The sequence below is a fragment of the Danio rerio genome, chromosome 4, assembly GCF_049306965.1.
Source record: "Danio rerio strain Tuebingen ecotype United States chromosome 4, GRCz12tu, whole genome shotgun sequence".
NCBI classification, from domain to species: Eukaryota; Metazoa; Chordata; class Actinopteri; order Cypriniformes; family Danionidae; genus Danio; species Danio rerio.
In genome coordinates this window covers 35,699,939-35,717,546 of record NC_133179.1, presented here as the reverse complement: position 1 = coordinate 35,717,546, position 17,608 = coordinate 35,699,939, and the positions used below count along the sequence as shown (strand labels likewise).

At 36.3% G+C, this 17,608-nt stretch overlaps 2 protein-coding genes across 6 annotated transcripts in view; one reads left to right on the top strand and one right to left on the bottom strand.

Moving 5' to 3' along the window:
* Window positions 1–17,608, bottom strand: part of LOC137491263 (uncharacterized) — a 105,376-nt gene that overhangs the window by 2,522 nt on the left and 85,246 nt on the right. Inside the window, exons 1-2 of one of the 2 annotated variants that reach the window (XM_073947780.1) lie at window positions 4,560–4,620; window positions 3,774–3,923 (exon numbers count right to left, since the gene is read on the bottom strand). In XM_073947780.1, the coding sequence (XP_073803881.1) occupies window positions 3,774–3,858 (85 nt within the window). In that variant the 5' untranslated portion in view covers window positions 3,859–3,923; window positions 4,560–4,620. Of the gene's footprint in view, window positions 1–3,773; window positions 3,924–4,559; window positions 4,621–17,608 lie in introns of those variants that run through there. The other variant, XM_073947779.1, reaches the window with a different exon arrangement.
* The window catches only part of zgc:173607, a 791,925-nt gene that overhangs the window by 754,522 nt on the left and 19,795 nt on the right, over window positions 1–17,608 (top strand). For 2 of the 4 annotated variants that reach the window (XM_073945506.1, XM_073945504.1), the window contains exons 1-2: window positions 16,498–16,540; window positions 17,115–17,264. In XM_073945506.1, coding sequence (XP_073801607.1) covers window positions 17,180–17,264 — 85 coding nt within the window. In that variant the 5' untranslated portion in view covers window positions 16,498–16,540; window positions 17,115–17,179. 4 annotated transcript variants of the gene reach the window in all.

Genomic DNA, 17,608 nt, shown 5'->3' with positions numbered 1-17,608 from the left:
TCTTTCTCGCCAATGTACGGCCACTGGTGAACAAAATGGATAAGATTCGACTGTGCATCAACCACAGCAAAAGATTATGGAACTGTAACATCATGATTTTCACAGAAACATGGCTAAACAGTGGGATACCAGACAACGCTGTATCGCTAAAGGAGCACCACACATTCCGAGCGGACAGAACGGCGGATGACTCCAGTAAGACCAGAGGCGGAGGATTATGCATTTATATTAGCAAAGCTTGGTGCACAAACTCTGTCGTCGTTGGGAGACATTGCTCTGCTAACCTGGAATTCCTAATGGTTAAATGTAGACCTTTTTACCTACCACGGGAGTTCACATCCACCATAATATCTGCTGCTTATATTCCTCCCGACACTGATGCAAAGCTGGCTATGAACAAACTTCATGCAGCCATCAGCAAACAACAGAATGCTCACCCGGAGGCTGCTTTTATTGTTGCGGGGGATTTTAATCACTCAAGCTTAAAGACAGTGCTACCTAAATTCCATCAAAACATTCTCTGTCACAGAAGGGGAAACAAAACATTGGACCATGTTTACACAAACATAGCTGAAAACATAGCTGAAGCCTATGCTGTGACCCCCCTCCCCCACCTGGGTCAGTCAGATCACCTTTCTTTGTTCCTTACCCCCAAATACTCATCGACCGTGTGAAGCCATCAGTGAGGACCATCAAAGTGTGGCCAGCGGGGGCAGACTCCACACTCCAGGACAGGTTTCAACACACAGACTGGGGTATGTTTGCTTCCCAGGCCACACATGGCTCTCACACAGACATTGACAGTTACACTTCCTCTGTTCTGGAATATATTAACACCACCATAGACAGTGTTACAACCCAGAAACTAATCACCACATACCCGAATCAGAAGCCATGGATGAACAAGGAGGTGCGCCTCCTGCTGAAGGCACGCAACACTGCCTTCAGATCAGGGGATGCACAGGCCTACAGCACTTACAGGGCTAATCTGAAGAGGGGCATCAAAAAGGCCAAGCACTGCTACAAGCTTAAGCTAGAGGAGCACTTTTCCAACTCTGATCCTTGGCGCATGTGGCAGGGCATCCAGGCCATCACCAACTACAAACCCAGCCAGTCCACATCCACAGACGTCTCCTTCCTGAACGAGCTAAATGACTTTTATGCCCGCTTTGAAAAAGACAATAAAGAACCCTACACCAGGATCACTTCCTCCACCAACCACTCACCTATCACACTCACCTCCTCAGAAGTACACATCGCACTGAGTGGTATCAATGGGCGTAAGGCTGCTGGACCAGACAGTATTCCTGGGCGTGTCCTCAAAGTATGTGCAGAACAGCTCACTGGGGTATTCACAGACATTTTCAACCTGTCGCTTAACCTAGCAGCTGTGCCAACATGCTTTAAAACCACCTCTATTGTGCCAGTGCCCAAACACTCCAGCCCAACATGCCTAAATGACTACCGCCCTGTAGCACTCACACCCATCATCATGAAGTGCTTCGAGCGGTTGGTCCTGGCACATCTAAAAGACTCTGCCATTCACACTGGACCCACATCAGTTTGCTTACCGTGGCAACAGGAGCACAGAGGATGCAGTCTCTATAGAACTGCACTCTGTACTCACACACCTGGACAATAAAAACACTTATGCACGAATGCTGTTTGTGGACTTCAGCTCAGCATTCAACATTGTCATACCCTCCAAGTTACTGATCAAACTCAGAGACCTGGATATCGACACATCACTATGCAACTGGATTATGAACTTTTTGACTAACAGACCTCAGAATGTTAGATCAGGTCACATCTGCTCCACCAGCGTCACACTCAACACTGGTGTACCACAGGGCTGTGTGCTGAGCCCCTTCCTTACTCCCTTTTTACCGTTGACTGTAGGCCTGTTAATAGATCCAACACCATCATCAAATTTGCAGATGACACCACAGTGATTGGTCTAATCAGCAATAATGATGAGACGGCCTACAGGGAGGAGATACAGCATCTGGCCACTTGGTGCACCGACAATAACCTGCTCCTTAACACCAACAAGACCAAGGAGCTCATTGTGGATTTCAGAAAGGGACGAACAGGCTCACATGATCCCATCCACATCAATGGGATGGCCGTTGAGCCTGTCTCATCCTTTAAGTTCCTGGGGACCCACATCTCAAAGGACCTTTTCTGGTCCACCAACACCTCCAGCCTGATCAAGAAGGCTCACCAGCGCCTATTCTTCTTAAGGCAACTGAAGAAGAACCAGCTTTCATCAGCCGTCCTGGTGAACTTCTACCGCTGCACAATAGAGAGCATCCTGACAAACTGTGTCACAGTCTGGTATGGAAGCTGTTGCTGTTGCTCAGCTCTGTTGCTGAGCATAAGGCACTGCAGCGGGTGGTGAAAACTGCCCAACGCATCACAGGGACCACACTGCCAGCCATAGAGGACATCCAGAAGAAACACTGTTTGCGCCGAGCACGCAGTATTCTGAAGGACACCTTTCACCCTGCTCACAGACAGTTTTCTCTCCTGCCCTCTGGCAGGCGCTTCAGGCTCCCCCGGACAAAAACCAGCAGACTGAGGAACAGCTTTTTCCCCAGAGCTGTCTCCCTCCTGAACTCTGCCCCACACTGACTCTTTTGCCCCCCCAATACACCCCCCACTCTCCTCTAACTTAAACTCCTCGCAATAACTGCACTGTTTAACATTTGCACGTTTAAAATTTGCACATTCACTGCACCACATTGAACTGTTTACTTATTGAACTGTACATATTCACTGCATATGGACATTTGTATGTATGTACACACCCACTATACATATACACTTGTAATCATGCTTATTTATCTGCATACTACTGATTATTAATAGCAACCTGTACATATATTCATATATTGGTACATATACACTTGTAATCATGTTTATCTATCCCTGTACATATATTGTAACATATACACTTGTAATCATGTTTATCTATCTGCACACTACTGATTATTAATAGCAACCTGCACATATATTCATATATTGTAAATCTGTTCATAGCTTATCCAACCTCTATATAATGTTCATAGTACATCCATCTGTAAATATCACCATAGTTTTCTATAACTGCACTTTATAACTTATTCCTGTATCCTGCACTTGCTGCTATTGCCCTGCTGGTTAGACCTAAACTGCATTTCGTTGCATTGTACTTGTACATGTGTAATGACAATAAAGTTGAATCTAATCTAATCCAATCTAATCTATATATATCGAGAGAAAGAGAGAGAGAGAGAGAGAGAGAGAGTGCTAAGAACACATGTCACAGATTTCTCTTTTAAATTAATATTTTCTACAGGATGCTTTACAATAATATTTGTGCATATACATTAAATTTTTCAGTACCAATACAAAGTTATATATACAGTCTTTTATGAGAATACTGCAGGTCAAATATCGTCAGCATGGTTAAACCTTTTATTAATTTATTGTTTTTATTTACTTTATAAAGCACCAAGGACGCTTTACAAACAGCAAAAGAACAAGAAAAGTAATAACGTTAAGAAAGTAGAGAAAATAAGAGACTAAAATACATAAAAGAATGACAAAAGACCTGAGAACAAGTAACGAAAGAAACTGATTCTGTCTTTCGATGAGTGTTTATGTGCATTTAGGAGAACTAAGCAGCACACTCAGGGCTGCAAGATGGATTTAATTTAGTATTCTTATTATTAAAATATATCTGAATGAGGATCAAATGACTGAGTTGGTCTTTGAGAAGGAAAACTAACCTGTTTGTTCCTGCAGATCTTCCTGTTTGACTGTGAATGTTTCTTCAATCTTCACATCTTCACTCTCCTCTTTAATAAACGCCATCTTTATAACAGTGTGGAGATCAGTCGCTTCAACAGGAGTTTTTCTCTGCGTTTTGACACTTTATCCTGTTTAAAATGAACAAAACAATAAAACTGTCCTGTTTAAAATAAATAAAACAATGAACAGAAACAAAATAACTTCTCTTCAACACTTGCTTCAAGTTTCTTTTTATTATCAAATAGAAATCAGGTAAAACATTTCTTTAAGAATAGAGGTAAAGTTGGTTTTATATTTCGCACATTCGAACTTTTCCCTTAGTAATATAATTTCATTAAAGTATTATTTGCAAGCTCTAAATAGCGAAATCATAATAGCAGCAAATGACTATCAAAATACAACATTGTTCACAGTCAAATAAACAGTGTTAATGTTGTTTTCAAGTCACACTTGCATGCTAATTCTGATCAAATATTCAAAGTAGCATGGTAAACAATATAGAGACCGCTAAATGAACAAATCTGCGAATATAAAACCAACTTTACCTCTATCAGAAAAGTTTGGGAAACCCTGCTTTAAAACACCTATTACACCCTTTTCTATTTCAAACAATAGCCCTTGGCTACTGAGAATAAAATAGTACTACGTTGTATAAAGGGTTTAAATATTACTGTCAACAGCAGGTACATAATTTAGCATCGGATGAAAAAACCTGAAACTATAATTAAATCATGTTATATCCGTAAACATTTGAAAACACAAACCTTTCTCCAGTTGAAACACAGCGCTGAAGCGGCGCCGCCTGATGACGTCACACGCCACGCCAAAATAAAAGTCATTATTATTTTTTCGCTTTTTTGCCACTTACTGTTGCAGTCATGACTTATTGATACATTTCTCCCATGTTTTTTCACTTTATACTATTTCTGCGCTCTCTCTCTTTCTTTCCCTCACATTAAACATTTTACGTGCTTTATTGGCATGACAAATAACTACATTCGTATTGCCAAAGCAGTGCAGCGTCGCTGAGTACAAACAAGACAGTGCAAAAAGGGCAGTAGTGCAAACAAATATGAACATAAAATATAACACAGAGAAAACACATAAATAAATAAAATAAAAATAGATGAAACTTTATAAAATTAAAAATACATTAATAAAAATAAAGATTAATAAAAAATAGATTAGATTTCTCTCTCTCTCACACACACACACTCATACACTAAAGACAATTTAGCCTATCCAATTCACCTGTACCGCATGCCTTTGGGGGAAACCGGAGCACCCGGAGGAAACCCACGCGAATGCAGGGAAAACATGCAAACTCCACAAAGAAATGCCAACTGAACCGAGGATTGAACCAGCGACCTTCTTGCTGTGAGGCAACAGCACAACCTACTGCGCCACTGCTTCGCCCAGCATAAAAATGTACATAAATAAATCACAATTTAAATGGACAAATAAATAGATATGTTTGAATTGTGTTTTTAAATGTCATTTAATTAAGCAATAAAATAATGCATTACAAAAACATTTTAAATATATAAATAAATAGACACTTTTATTACTGTATTATTATTTAATCCATGTTTTAAAGGCTGATTAACCAAACAGTAAAAAAAAATTGTATTAATAAATCACAAAACACATTTTAAACAGCTTTTTAAATAAGCATTTGGCAAATGCTTTTCTCCTTATTTGCTGTTTGGTTTTGCCACATGCTTTTCTCAAATTGAAAATGAATCGAGTTTAAAAATGGCTCTGCTGTAATGAGCTATTGTTTTCCTCTGTTAGGAAAAAAAGACAGTTAACAGTTTTATCTAGATTAAATGACCTTGGTGATAAAGATTTTCTTGGAGATATAAAACAAAATGAACTCCGTATTTTGCAATCAGAGTTGGATGACTACTATACAGAGAAAGCTAAAGGAGCTTTACGAACTAGAGTGAAATGAATAGAGGAGGGGGAGAAAAATTCTTCATATTTTTTTAGATTTAGTAAAGCATATGCAAGCTTCAAAAACTATTAATAAACTTAGCATAAATAACAATGTAAGTGAAGAGAAAACTTTGACTGATGATCACATCTATTCATGTTATTATATGAATCAAAATTTAATGAGAGTGATTGTGACTTTTCCTTTTCAAAAGATAAAGTTTCTATTATAGATGACAGCTTCCGTGAAATGATGGAATCTGAAATTGTTATCTCTGAACTTGATGTTGCTATTTCTCAAATGTTCAATGGAAAATCCCCAGGTACAGACGAAATTACAGTTGAGTTTTATAAACATTTTTGGCCAGAGATGAGATTTTTAGTTTTTGAAGCACTTAAGGAAAGTAAAGAGAAAGCAGAAATATCGACTTCTATAAAGCAGAATTTAATGATTTTAGTTCCATAGCCAAGCAAAGACAAATTATTTTTAAATAATAGGAGACCCATAACTCTTTTGTCCAATGATTTTAAATAGCTCTCTCATGTATTTTCAATAGACTCAAAAAAAGGTATAGGCGAGATAATTAATAAAACACAATCAGCTTTCATTAAAGGGAGAAGTATTCAGAATGATAGTTGATATGCTCGATTATAGGTATTTAATTCCTCAGACAAGTATATTTCTATTTCTAGACTTAAGTCATTTGATACCCTTGAGCATCCTTTTTTGTCTTTAGAAAGTCTTTAGAAACTTTTGGGTTTGGTCCGAGCTTTTGTAGGGTAATTTCCATGTTCTATACTGATATATTCAGTAGTAAATCCCAAAATTCAGGATCATCTCCTAGAGTTTACATCAAAAGAGGAATCCATCAAGAATGTCCCATCTCACTTTTACTTTTTAATATAGCTGTTGAACTTATGTCATTATATTTTAAACATTCAGAGTACACTTTAGGTATTGATATACTTGGTAGGACTTTTAGTTTAAGTCAGTTTGCTGATGACACTCTATTAATTCTTAAAAATAGGGAGGTGCTCCCTTTAGCTCTTGTCAAAATTTCTGTTTCCTAAAGCTTCTGAATTCACCTTAAACCTAAGAAAATGTGGAATATTAACTATTCAGAATTGTACTTTAAGAGAATTAGAGGGTATTCTAGTAAAAGAAGAAGTTAAATACTTGGGAGTTACCATCACCAAAAATTCTGTTAATAGAGAATGTGCAAATGTTAATATTAAAATGGATGGCGTGAAAAAAATCCTTAAATTATTGGCTAGCTAGAGACCTTTCCATATAGGGTAAAATTCTTTTGACTGGGATTATCTAAAATTATATATTTAACTTATCCTTTACATACTTCTCCCAAAATAGTTAAATCTTTAAATTAAATATTATTTAAATTTATTTGGAAAAATAAATCACATTATTTACGTAAGAATCATATGATCAAAGAGTATGAATATGGAGGTTTGAAAGCAATCGATTTTGAATGTCTTCTTGCCACTTTTAGAGTTAAATGTTTGAAACGGTGTTTAAGCCTTATTCAATGTGGTATCATATCCCAAATAATTTGTTTAAAAAAATGGTGGCCTTGAATTTGTATTAAGATATGATTATGATTGTTCAAAACTTACTTTGATGCTGTCTAATTTTCATTAGCAAGAACTACTTTTTTGGAAAGTGATATTTACCAATAATTTTCCCCTCATAAATCCACTCTTTGGAATAGAAGGGCTGTTATTATTAACAGAAAATCATTGTTTAAAAGTGACTGCTACAATAAAGCCATTATATTTATTGATGATTTGTTAGACAAAAATGGACTGCTACTATCTCATAACAGATTATTAAATAAATATAGAGTTAAAATCACAGATAAAGGTTATACTGAAATTTGCGATGCTATACATATTGCTTTGTTTAGGTTAATTCAAAGTAATTATTTTGATCCCCTTGTATACTTGTAACTTTTCTTCCGTCTTTAAAAATATCAGTGTTGATATTTTCGATAGTAAATATGACAACAAGCTTATTTACAACATGCCTTATAATGGGTGATTTTAAGTGTTATCATCTAGGAGTTGTTAAACCCTTAGTAGAGGACAAAGCTTTTACCTTTTCTCCTAAATATCCTGTAGCACCTGAGGTTAAGGAAACTCATTACATAATTTTATTCAGGGTATACCATGTGAAGGAGTTTATTCAAAAAAGATTTAACTTTGATGTTGACAAGTGTAGCTTCTGCTCCAGAAACACTCGATCACTTATGTTTTTCTTGTGAATTTACTTTTAAATTCTAGTTTGACATTGTTGGACTTCAAAGGGTCCAGTGCATGTTCAAAAATGGGTTCGGAGTCAATCTGTCAAAAATTATAAGTTTTATTTGCTCAAGCAGGAAAGAAACCAAAAGCAATACACTGCGCAGGAGAGGTTCAGTTCTCTAAACTCTCCTTCAGAGACACATCCTTTTATACCACAGTTGTCTTCCGTGCATCTTCTCTTAAGAGTTAACCTTTTAAGGCAAATGTCTCCTCTTAACACACACATGGCTCATACATCCTGTCATTCTTAGAACTCGCCCCTATATTCAATAACAGGATGTGCTTGTCTCAGCAGTCTGCAACACTGGTCTATACCGTGCTCACAATATGGCTGTTAACCCTTCAGATGATTTCATAGTAACCAACACCCTATGGGACAATCATTAAAGACTTCTTATGCATGGAAAACATGTCAAAGTTTTATTTAAACTGAAAAACACCACAAATCCCTCTCTTGGCCTCTGAAAGAGGCCACACTTTATTATATTCAATAAATCTTCAAACTACCATAACTAAGTCTATGTGTAAGAATAAAAATAAAGGAAAAAAGGAAGAAAAATATATATATATATATTTTCAGCCCAATATGTCCAGATGAGCCTGAGTCGAAAACCTCTCTGAGGAAAGACACCCAGGCGACCCCCTAATTGACGTATGGGCAGCCACCGTAAGTTCATCTGAGGCATCATATCAGACTGCTATTGTAAATCAACATTTCACCCTAGTCTACATTGTACACACATAAAATTTAAAAAAAAAAATAAAATCCCTATAAATGCCCTATAAACCAGTGTGCTCAGACAGGACTGGGCCGAAAACCCCTGTGGGGAAAGACACCCAGTCGGTCCCCTAATTGACATGTGGGCGACCACAACAAGTCAGCTGAGTCAATCACACAAAACAAAAAACAAAACAAAACAACAAAAAAAAAAAAAATATATCTAAGCTAAACTTTTCGATAGATTCCTTTTAGACTCAAAATATCTACTTAACATTTCTTATAACACAAAATATATGATGAATCAGCATCTGCGGAAAAAGCACAGTTAGTAGAGAGGCATTTACACACGGCTTTCCTCCTCTTCCTCCTCCTCAGCAGATATTAATAATGGCATTGTGTAAGGGGGTGGTAGCCCATCTTTCTTTTCAATTGCTGTTACTATCACCCTGTTACACAATGACCTGATGCATGGGACACAACAACATCCACATGTCACCATTATAGCTACAAAGGTAGCAATTGAGATCAAAACTGAAGTTATCATAGTTTTATATTTTCCAAACACACGGGTCATCCATTCATCAAAAAGGTTATCTATACCAAAGTGTTCTGCCATCGCTTTTGAGAGTATTTTAATCCTTCTAGGGCCCTGGTTATAGACCCGTTATTATTTTATTTTCAAAAAAAATTTCAATCTAATTTGTGTAATTAATTCATTCATTTTCTTTCAGGCTTAGTCCCTTTTTAAATCTGGGGTCGCCCCAGTGGAATTAATCGCCAACTTATCCAGCATATTTTTACACAGCGGATGCCCTTCCAGCTGCAACCTATCACTGGGAAACATCCATACACACTCAATCACACACTTTCTGGCAGATTGTCATCTGCTAGTAAATCAGTCTTTTTTTTCTTTCTATTTTAAAATTTAACATAGTATTTGTTTCCCCTTTTTGTGTTGGCCTGTATCTAATATACAGTTGGCCTCATGCATTGGTGTTGCAGCATGTTCATCTCCTACACCAATACATGCTTACACACTCCAATTAGTCAATTGTCCCCAATTAGTCCTCTGTTAATTAATCTCCCCCTTTCGGCCTGGAGCTAGGTCCAGGCCGCTTTTACACCCCTATGTTGACTGTCAAGTTAACCCTGACAGCCTCACACCTTCAGCAACCTGTTTAGAAAAAAAATTGTGAATAAAGTTGTTAATTTGTCATAATATAATCTCTACATAAGTGATTCAGTGCACATCAAAGCTGCACCAGGTCCCCGAAACTGCAGTCCTTTAAACAATTCAAAAGTCATTAATTTCATTGTTTTGTTCCATAATTAACTAATATCCCTTAATATGATTTTTATTTTATTTCCTTTTGGTCTGTGTACAGATTTTTGCCAGTTTTGTTTTCAAATTTCTATTAGTTCTCTTGACATTTCCCTGTAATTATTATTTTTTACACCATTTCTAAAATCATGTTTCAGGCCCAGTGCCTACTCCACTAATTTAAAATATTCCTTTTTCCAGTGTTTATCATTATCTAATTTAATTTTCCCACAACATCTATTTATTTCTAGATTGTTATTCATTAAACACTTAATCACTGTCTGACTGTACTCTTTGCTTGCTGACCAGTCCTCCAGCCATCCAGTATAGCTGTCAATCATGACTAGCAGATATCTTTTTATTCACCTGTTCTCCCATATCTCTATAATCAATTATAACCTCACCCTCATTCTTCTCCTGCAGTTTCTAATACCTCTAAATATGATTTTAGTCTATAATCTGTATTAGTCCTATTAACGTCTTTTACAGTCACCAGTTTACGGTTATTTGAAATGACGTATTTATTTTGCGATCTGACTCCACCTATCCTAGACACCATTTGTCCCAATATTGTGGCGTGTCATCAATTCAATTATATTTTAATTTACTTTCTTTAAATCTGGTTCCCTATAAGTGTCATAACACCTGCTTGCTTCCAATCAATTAGGTGTCCACTATTTTTAGCTAGTAAAATATAACGTAAATATCGTATATAGAGTAACACTCCCTCTGTCAAGTGACAATCACTCAGCGGGCCTCGTAGGGCGTGATTTAACAACCCTGGAGACAATATTAATTCTTGTGGTACTCTGGTGTACCTGTATTGCTGCCCCCTAAAGGTAAATGAAAACACATCCTTCAAATTTAGTGCCAGTGTTAAAGAGAAAAAATTCATTGGCTAAGTCTAGACATTAAAATCACTTATTCTCTTGGTGTAAAGCCAGTAATGCAGTGTATTAATTTGGAACTGGCATTGTGGCGTTTTTCACTACCGCATTAACTTTTCTTAAATCATGTGCCATTCTGTATTTTCCTGTATTTTGTTTTTCTACAGGTAAAATCGGAGTGTTTGGGTGTGAGGTCGATGGCTCTAACACAACTATAGTCAACAATTCTTTAATTATGTCTGCAATGCCGGCTTTAGCTTTGGGTTTGTGAGGATACTGTAGCTGCCATATCAGCCTTTCATTATTTAACTCCATTATTAAACTTTAATTTATGTCTGAGAGTGAGGAGCAAAAACCTACATCTGCTGGTCCTGTAGACCATAATTGGCTTGGTAAACTGTACAGCATTGGTGCCGTCACCTCATTATCTGTTCTTTCTCTTCCATGCCACCTTGTGACCCAAATATGTTTAGTTAATCTGCCAACCACACCCTTCTAATTAATTTTTTCTTTCAGTTTAGTTTTGGTCACAGATTAAAGTCATGTGCGGTGGGTTGGTGGGAGGCATGTATGGTGCAATAAGAGTTACCCAAGGTCTCCATTGAGCATAAAGTGAGAGAAGGCCGTCTCCCAGCATGGTTTGTGGCTACAGTTTGCCCCAATAAATGTCAGCTCCTACAGGCTCTCTCATCGATGACAGCAACCATTGTCCTAGCAGGTGAGGTGTACCCAGTGAACAGTTCTTAGTGGTCCCTGTAGGAAATCTCACCATAACACCATCAGCACACCATAGAATGATTCATCAAGCTTTATCAGCAAGTCTCTGACCCATAAGTTCGTGTGGGCTCTGTCTGACCACAGAAAGTGATGTTTCAGTTGTTGTCCATCAACAGACACTGGTATTAGCTCAGTTAAAGACAGTCTTTCACATTCCTCAGTGAAACCCATTACTTCCACAGTTTTTTTTTTTTTTTTTAAATCAAGTCCTGATTGACAGGGTTAATCAATGTTGAATAGGTCACACCCGTGTTGACCAAAAAAGTGCAGACAGTCTTTGTTGACCCTTCATAGATAACAGTGGCTCCACCATAGCCCCGCTTTGGTCTCCCTGTGGGCCTCCTCAGAAATGCTCCCATCTTCCCCAGAGTGGATAGTGTTCCACCCTGCCCTGGGTTCTGTCCTCCAGGGTTTGGAGCTTGCCCTGCAAGTGGTGCCACAAAGCCTTTGCCTCCTTGCACGCCCCCTCTCTCGGCATACAGATTTTGTCTGTTGGGATATCTTGTCGAAATGTGTCCCAGCTGATTGCACGTGTAGCATTGACTAGCCTGGCAGTTGCGATGTAGCTGACTTAGGCGGCCACACCTGAAACAACCCTCTCCACATCCACACCCTCTGTAAGCCCCCGGGACCCCCTTGACCCTAATGCCTCCCGTATTCTGTCTTCTAAATTGAGGTTGGCGTTTAGGTGTTTGGTTTGATGGCTGTTTGTACACAGGTGCCATGTAAGATTGTTCAGGGTCAGGCAACTGCACCAATTGTTTGCCTTTATCTTTTTCATTTGATCATTGACTTCTTGTCTGGCTTTGTTCACTTGTAATTTCACTAACTGGTTTTTCAGTTCCTCAATCTCGGACTGACTCTCATCAGCTTTATCTTTAGCTCTATTGATGTGATGGAGCAAGTGTCTCTCCCAGGTGGCCGAAGCACTTCCTGGTATGTCAGGGGTTATTATTTATGTATTTTTTATTTTATTATTATTATTTTAGTCATTTAACACAGCTTGAAGTATCCTCAACCAATCCTTCATAAATTGGTTAGCATGAATATGTGTCCCAGTCTGGGCTTCTCACTCCAGTTTACATCTCAATACATATGCTGCTGATGTTTCATATGCCTTAGGGGTGGACTTTATGTTATGTATAGCACGAGGTGGTGCAGAAAATTTTCTCCCTATTACTGTGCCCCACGCAGTTGCTACTTTGCCAAAAGGAGTGTCTAATTGACATTCATTTGTATTAGCTACCTATTAAAATTGTCTCAATTCCCTATTAGAAATCATAGAATAACAACAAACTTTTATTATTATTATTATTATAATCTTCTTTAATTATTTATTTATTTATTTATTTTTTTTTTTTTTTTTTTTTTTTGCACCTAAACACAATTTCATCCTCTAATGTCAAGTCTTAGTTCCTCAAATGGTTACTTCCTTAAAGAGTTATTGCTTTTTCTAGTTTTTATCTCATCTGTTTAATATCTCTCTTTCTTTATATATATTTTAGACATATTTTAAACTATAATCTTTTTGACATTTCTTTCTATTAAACCATAATTAGGAGTCTTTTTTTTCTTAGCTTTAAATTTTTCCTTTTTTTTTATTATGATCTTCCTTACATATTTGGCCAGTAACACTTCAGTTAACCATTTTCAACCAGTCAAATTTTCTTTTCTAATTTTCCTCTTCATCGACCGAAGACTCCTCAATTTTATCTCTTTGCTGTTTAACAGCTTATTTTCTATCTCTTATTTCAGTTCTTCATCTTTCTTCCAATGTATCTCTTCTAATGTTTCTTTAGTATCTGGTCTTTATGTTGTATTTTAATTTCTCTTTATTATTTATTATTATACTTATTTATTTTATTTATTTATTCATATAGCTTCAAGGTCTGTTTAAACTTATAACTATATTAAGTATATCTCCCATTATTTTTTATTTTACTTGTCTTTTTGTCCTGCAATATAATAGATCTGTTTATTTAGTAACTTATACTATATCTCTAATCATTATGTCAACATTTATCAGTATTTGATCAAATATATATATATATTTTTTCTATTTTCTTTTACTATATTCTGCCTAACTGTTTCTTCCTCATGAAATGGCATGGCTCCAGTTAACTTCCTTTTTTTCGTGTCTGTCTAACCCTGTCTGCCTTTACTTTGTCAACCCCGTATCTTTGTCTGAATTTGTCGCTATGCCTGCTCCAAATGCACAGTCTGCACTAACACAATGGGCTACTGCTTCACCTTCAGGGGCTGTGAATAAATCTCAAGTTTTGTGGACCAATTGCAAAGCTTGTAGACTACTTTGTGATGGATGGAAATTTTCTTTTTGGTCTTTTCCTACAGTATATGTTTATGTGTTAGTGTGTCACCTCCTTCTGCAGTGGTCTCCTTCCTGGTTGCCTCCCTCTCTTGGACCCGAGAGACTCAGCTAGTTCCTGTTTAAGACACAACTACACATATACTTTTAACTTTCACATTAACATCGTTTTCAGGTTGTGTTGTCACTCATCCTCACACTTCTTTACCATTTATCTCATTCATACCAATACATGACCTCGTCAGGTCAGTGCTTTTCCCTACACTGTCCTAATCCTGGTTCTCTAGAACCTTTTCTTCTAGTCCCTATTCTACAGTATATTTCATATTTTCTATAGTAGTTCATATATATATACAGTATATCATATTTTCTTTATGTTCCTCAAATTGCAATATTAACTTTTTCTCTCATTTATTTTTCCTTCAACACTCCCTCTTGTATTCTTCTTCCACGACGTCTTTCCTGTATTCGCGCGTTAGATGTTTTGAGCTCTTTTCCCTACTCTGACCCTCAGTATATGGCGTCACCCACGCCCGGGGCTACCTAAGCTGTCCCTACGTCTTTTCAGAATTTTTTAATTTTTATTTTATTATTTTTTTTATTATTTATTTATTTTTTATTTTGTTCCCTACTCTATCTTTTCCTGATACCTTAGCCAAATTTTTCAGGAATAATCACAATCTCATAAAATAAAATTTGTATTCGAAAGTTTCCAGTTTCCGTCAAAACAGGAGTGGCTTCCAAAATGCCTCCACAGGGAGGAGGACTTCCACTTTTACAAAGACCTGACTTTCGGTCTTTGTCCCTGGTATTAAAAGCTTCTTACCTTCGTCAAGAGTAAGGTCACTTTTAATTTTTTACCTCCTAAGGGACGAGGATTTTCCCCGAATTCTCTTGCGCGAAAATTCGCCCTTATACCTTGTAGGGACAAGGATTTACCTGAATTCTAGTAATTCACCCTAGTTCATTCTCGCCTTGCAGGGACAAGGACTTTCTCTTTAAATTCTAGCAATTTACCCTGATATCCTCTCTCAGACGTCTCACAATAACTCTTCAAAAATGTTAAATATTACTTTTGGTTTCTCTGTATTTTACTTACATCAGGATTATGCTGAATTCAACACTTAATTTGAAGTATTCAATCGCAGAATTTATTTAAAAGGTTTCTGCTTACCTTATTTTTTAGGCGCGCCTTTGTGTTGAATTCAGTTCATCCCTCTGTCCAGCAAAATTCCTCCTTTTCCCATCACGTCGGGGTCACCAAAATTGTTGGACTTCAAAGGGTCCAGTGCATGTTCAAAAATGGGTTCGGAGTCAATCTGTCAAAAATTATAAGTTTTATTTGCTCAAGCAGGAAAGAAACCAAAAGCAATACACTGCGCAGGAGAGGTTCAGTTCTCTAAACTCTCCTTCAGAGACACATCCTTTTATACCACAGTTGTCTTCCGTGCATCTTCTCTTAAGAGTTAACCTTTTAAGGCAAATGTCTCCTCTTAACACACACATGGCTCATACATCCTGTCATTCTTAGAACTCGCCCCTATATTCAATAACAGGATGTGCTTGTCTCAGCAGTCTGCAACACTGGTCTATACCGTGCTCACAATATGGCTGTTAACCCTTCAGATGATTTCATAGTAACCAACACCCTATGGGACAATCATTAAAGACTTCTTATGCATGGAAAACATGTCAAAGTTTTATTTAAACTGAAAAACACCACAACATCCATACTTGGCTTTCATTAAAGATGATTTCAGTCCCCCCTATTGTTCTAGAAGATATTTTATTTTACAAAGCTGATTTACATTGTTCTTTCTCTGATGTTGTGAACTTTATTTTACTAATGGGTAAATATCAAATTTATTGCTGTAAGTGGAAAAAGTGCAGACCCTCTTTTAGATGTTTTCTTTCTGAGGTAAAGAAAGTGGCTCAAAGCCTCAAATATTTCAGAAACCAAAGTAAAATAACTGAAGCTCTCTGTACTTCATTTTCATAATATTTATTGTTAGAATATTTTGTTTGTCCTTTGATGTAGATCTTTTGTACTGCTCCTTGCTCCTTGTTGCAGTTGTAACAATTTTAATTTATTTTATATATTTGTAATGGTAAATATGCCTTGCGATGTTGATTGTTCCGTTTTGTGATGTAAACTTTTTGCAACAATAAAAAAAACAAAAAAAAAACACTTATACTTAGTAGATTAAACAAGTTTTTCAAAATTGTGTAAAAATGTTTGGATTAAAAGTTTTGATCAACTTCAAATACTGAATGTCTATGTATTTGAAAGAGAGAGAGCAGATATGTTATGTGAGATGTGAAAAGGAGTGTGAAATTTATCATGTCCTGACTGCAACAGTAAGTGGCAAAAAAGCTGAACAAAAAAGACTTTTATTTTGGCGTGTTATGTGACGTCATAAGGCTGCGCCGCTTCCGCGCTGCGGTTCAACTGGAGGAAGGTTTGTTTCACAACTTTACACAAATATAAACCGATTGATTAAAGTTCCAGGTTTTCCTTTCGATATTATATACCTGCGGTTGACTATTATTTTAATCCTTTATACAACGAAGTACTATTTTAATAACAGTAATCGAGGGCTATTGTTTGAACAACAGAAATGTGTGTTTTAATGAAGGTTTTATTTGTTTACTAGCATAATGTCATTCTAATATAAGTATACAATATTCTATATATATATATATATATATATATATATATATATATATATATATACACACATATATATATACACATATATATATATATATATATATATATATATATATATATATATATATATATATACATATATATATATATATATATATATATATATATATATATATATATATATATATATATATATAAATGGAGAACTAGTTTTTATTAGGTCATTTGTTTGTGGCTATTGTTTCTTGCTCAGACTTACCTGATTTATTTTTGTCAATCACTCTCATATAAAGAAACTGTTGAAGCAAGTGTTAAAGATAAGTTATTTTGTTTCTGTTCATTGTTTTGTTTATTTTAAACAGAATAAAGTGCCCAAACACAGAGAAAAACTCCTGCTGAAGCGACTGATCTACACACTGTTATAAAGATGGCGTTTATTAAAGAGGAGAGTGAAGATGTGAAGATTGAAGAAACATTCACAGTCAAACAGGAAGATCCGCAGGAACAAACAAGTTAGTTTTCATTCAGATATATTTTAATAATAAGGATACTAAATTAAATCCATGTTGCAGCCTTGAGTGTGCTGCGTAGTTCTCCTAAATGCACATAAGCACTTATTGAAAGACAGGAATGAGTTTCTTTTGTTTCTTGTTCTCATGTCTTTTGTCATTATGTATTATTAGTCTCCCATTTTCTCTACCTTCTTAGAGTTATTGCTTTTCTTGTTCTCCTACTGTGTGTAAAGCACCCTTGAGCACTGTCGCTATATAAAATCAATAAAAACAATAAATTTAAAAAAAGTTTAACTGAGCTGAAGATATTTGACCTACAGTATTCTCATAGAAGATATCTGCTA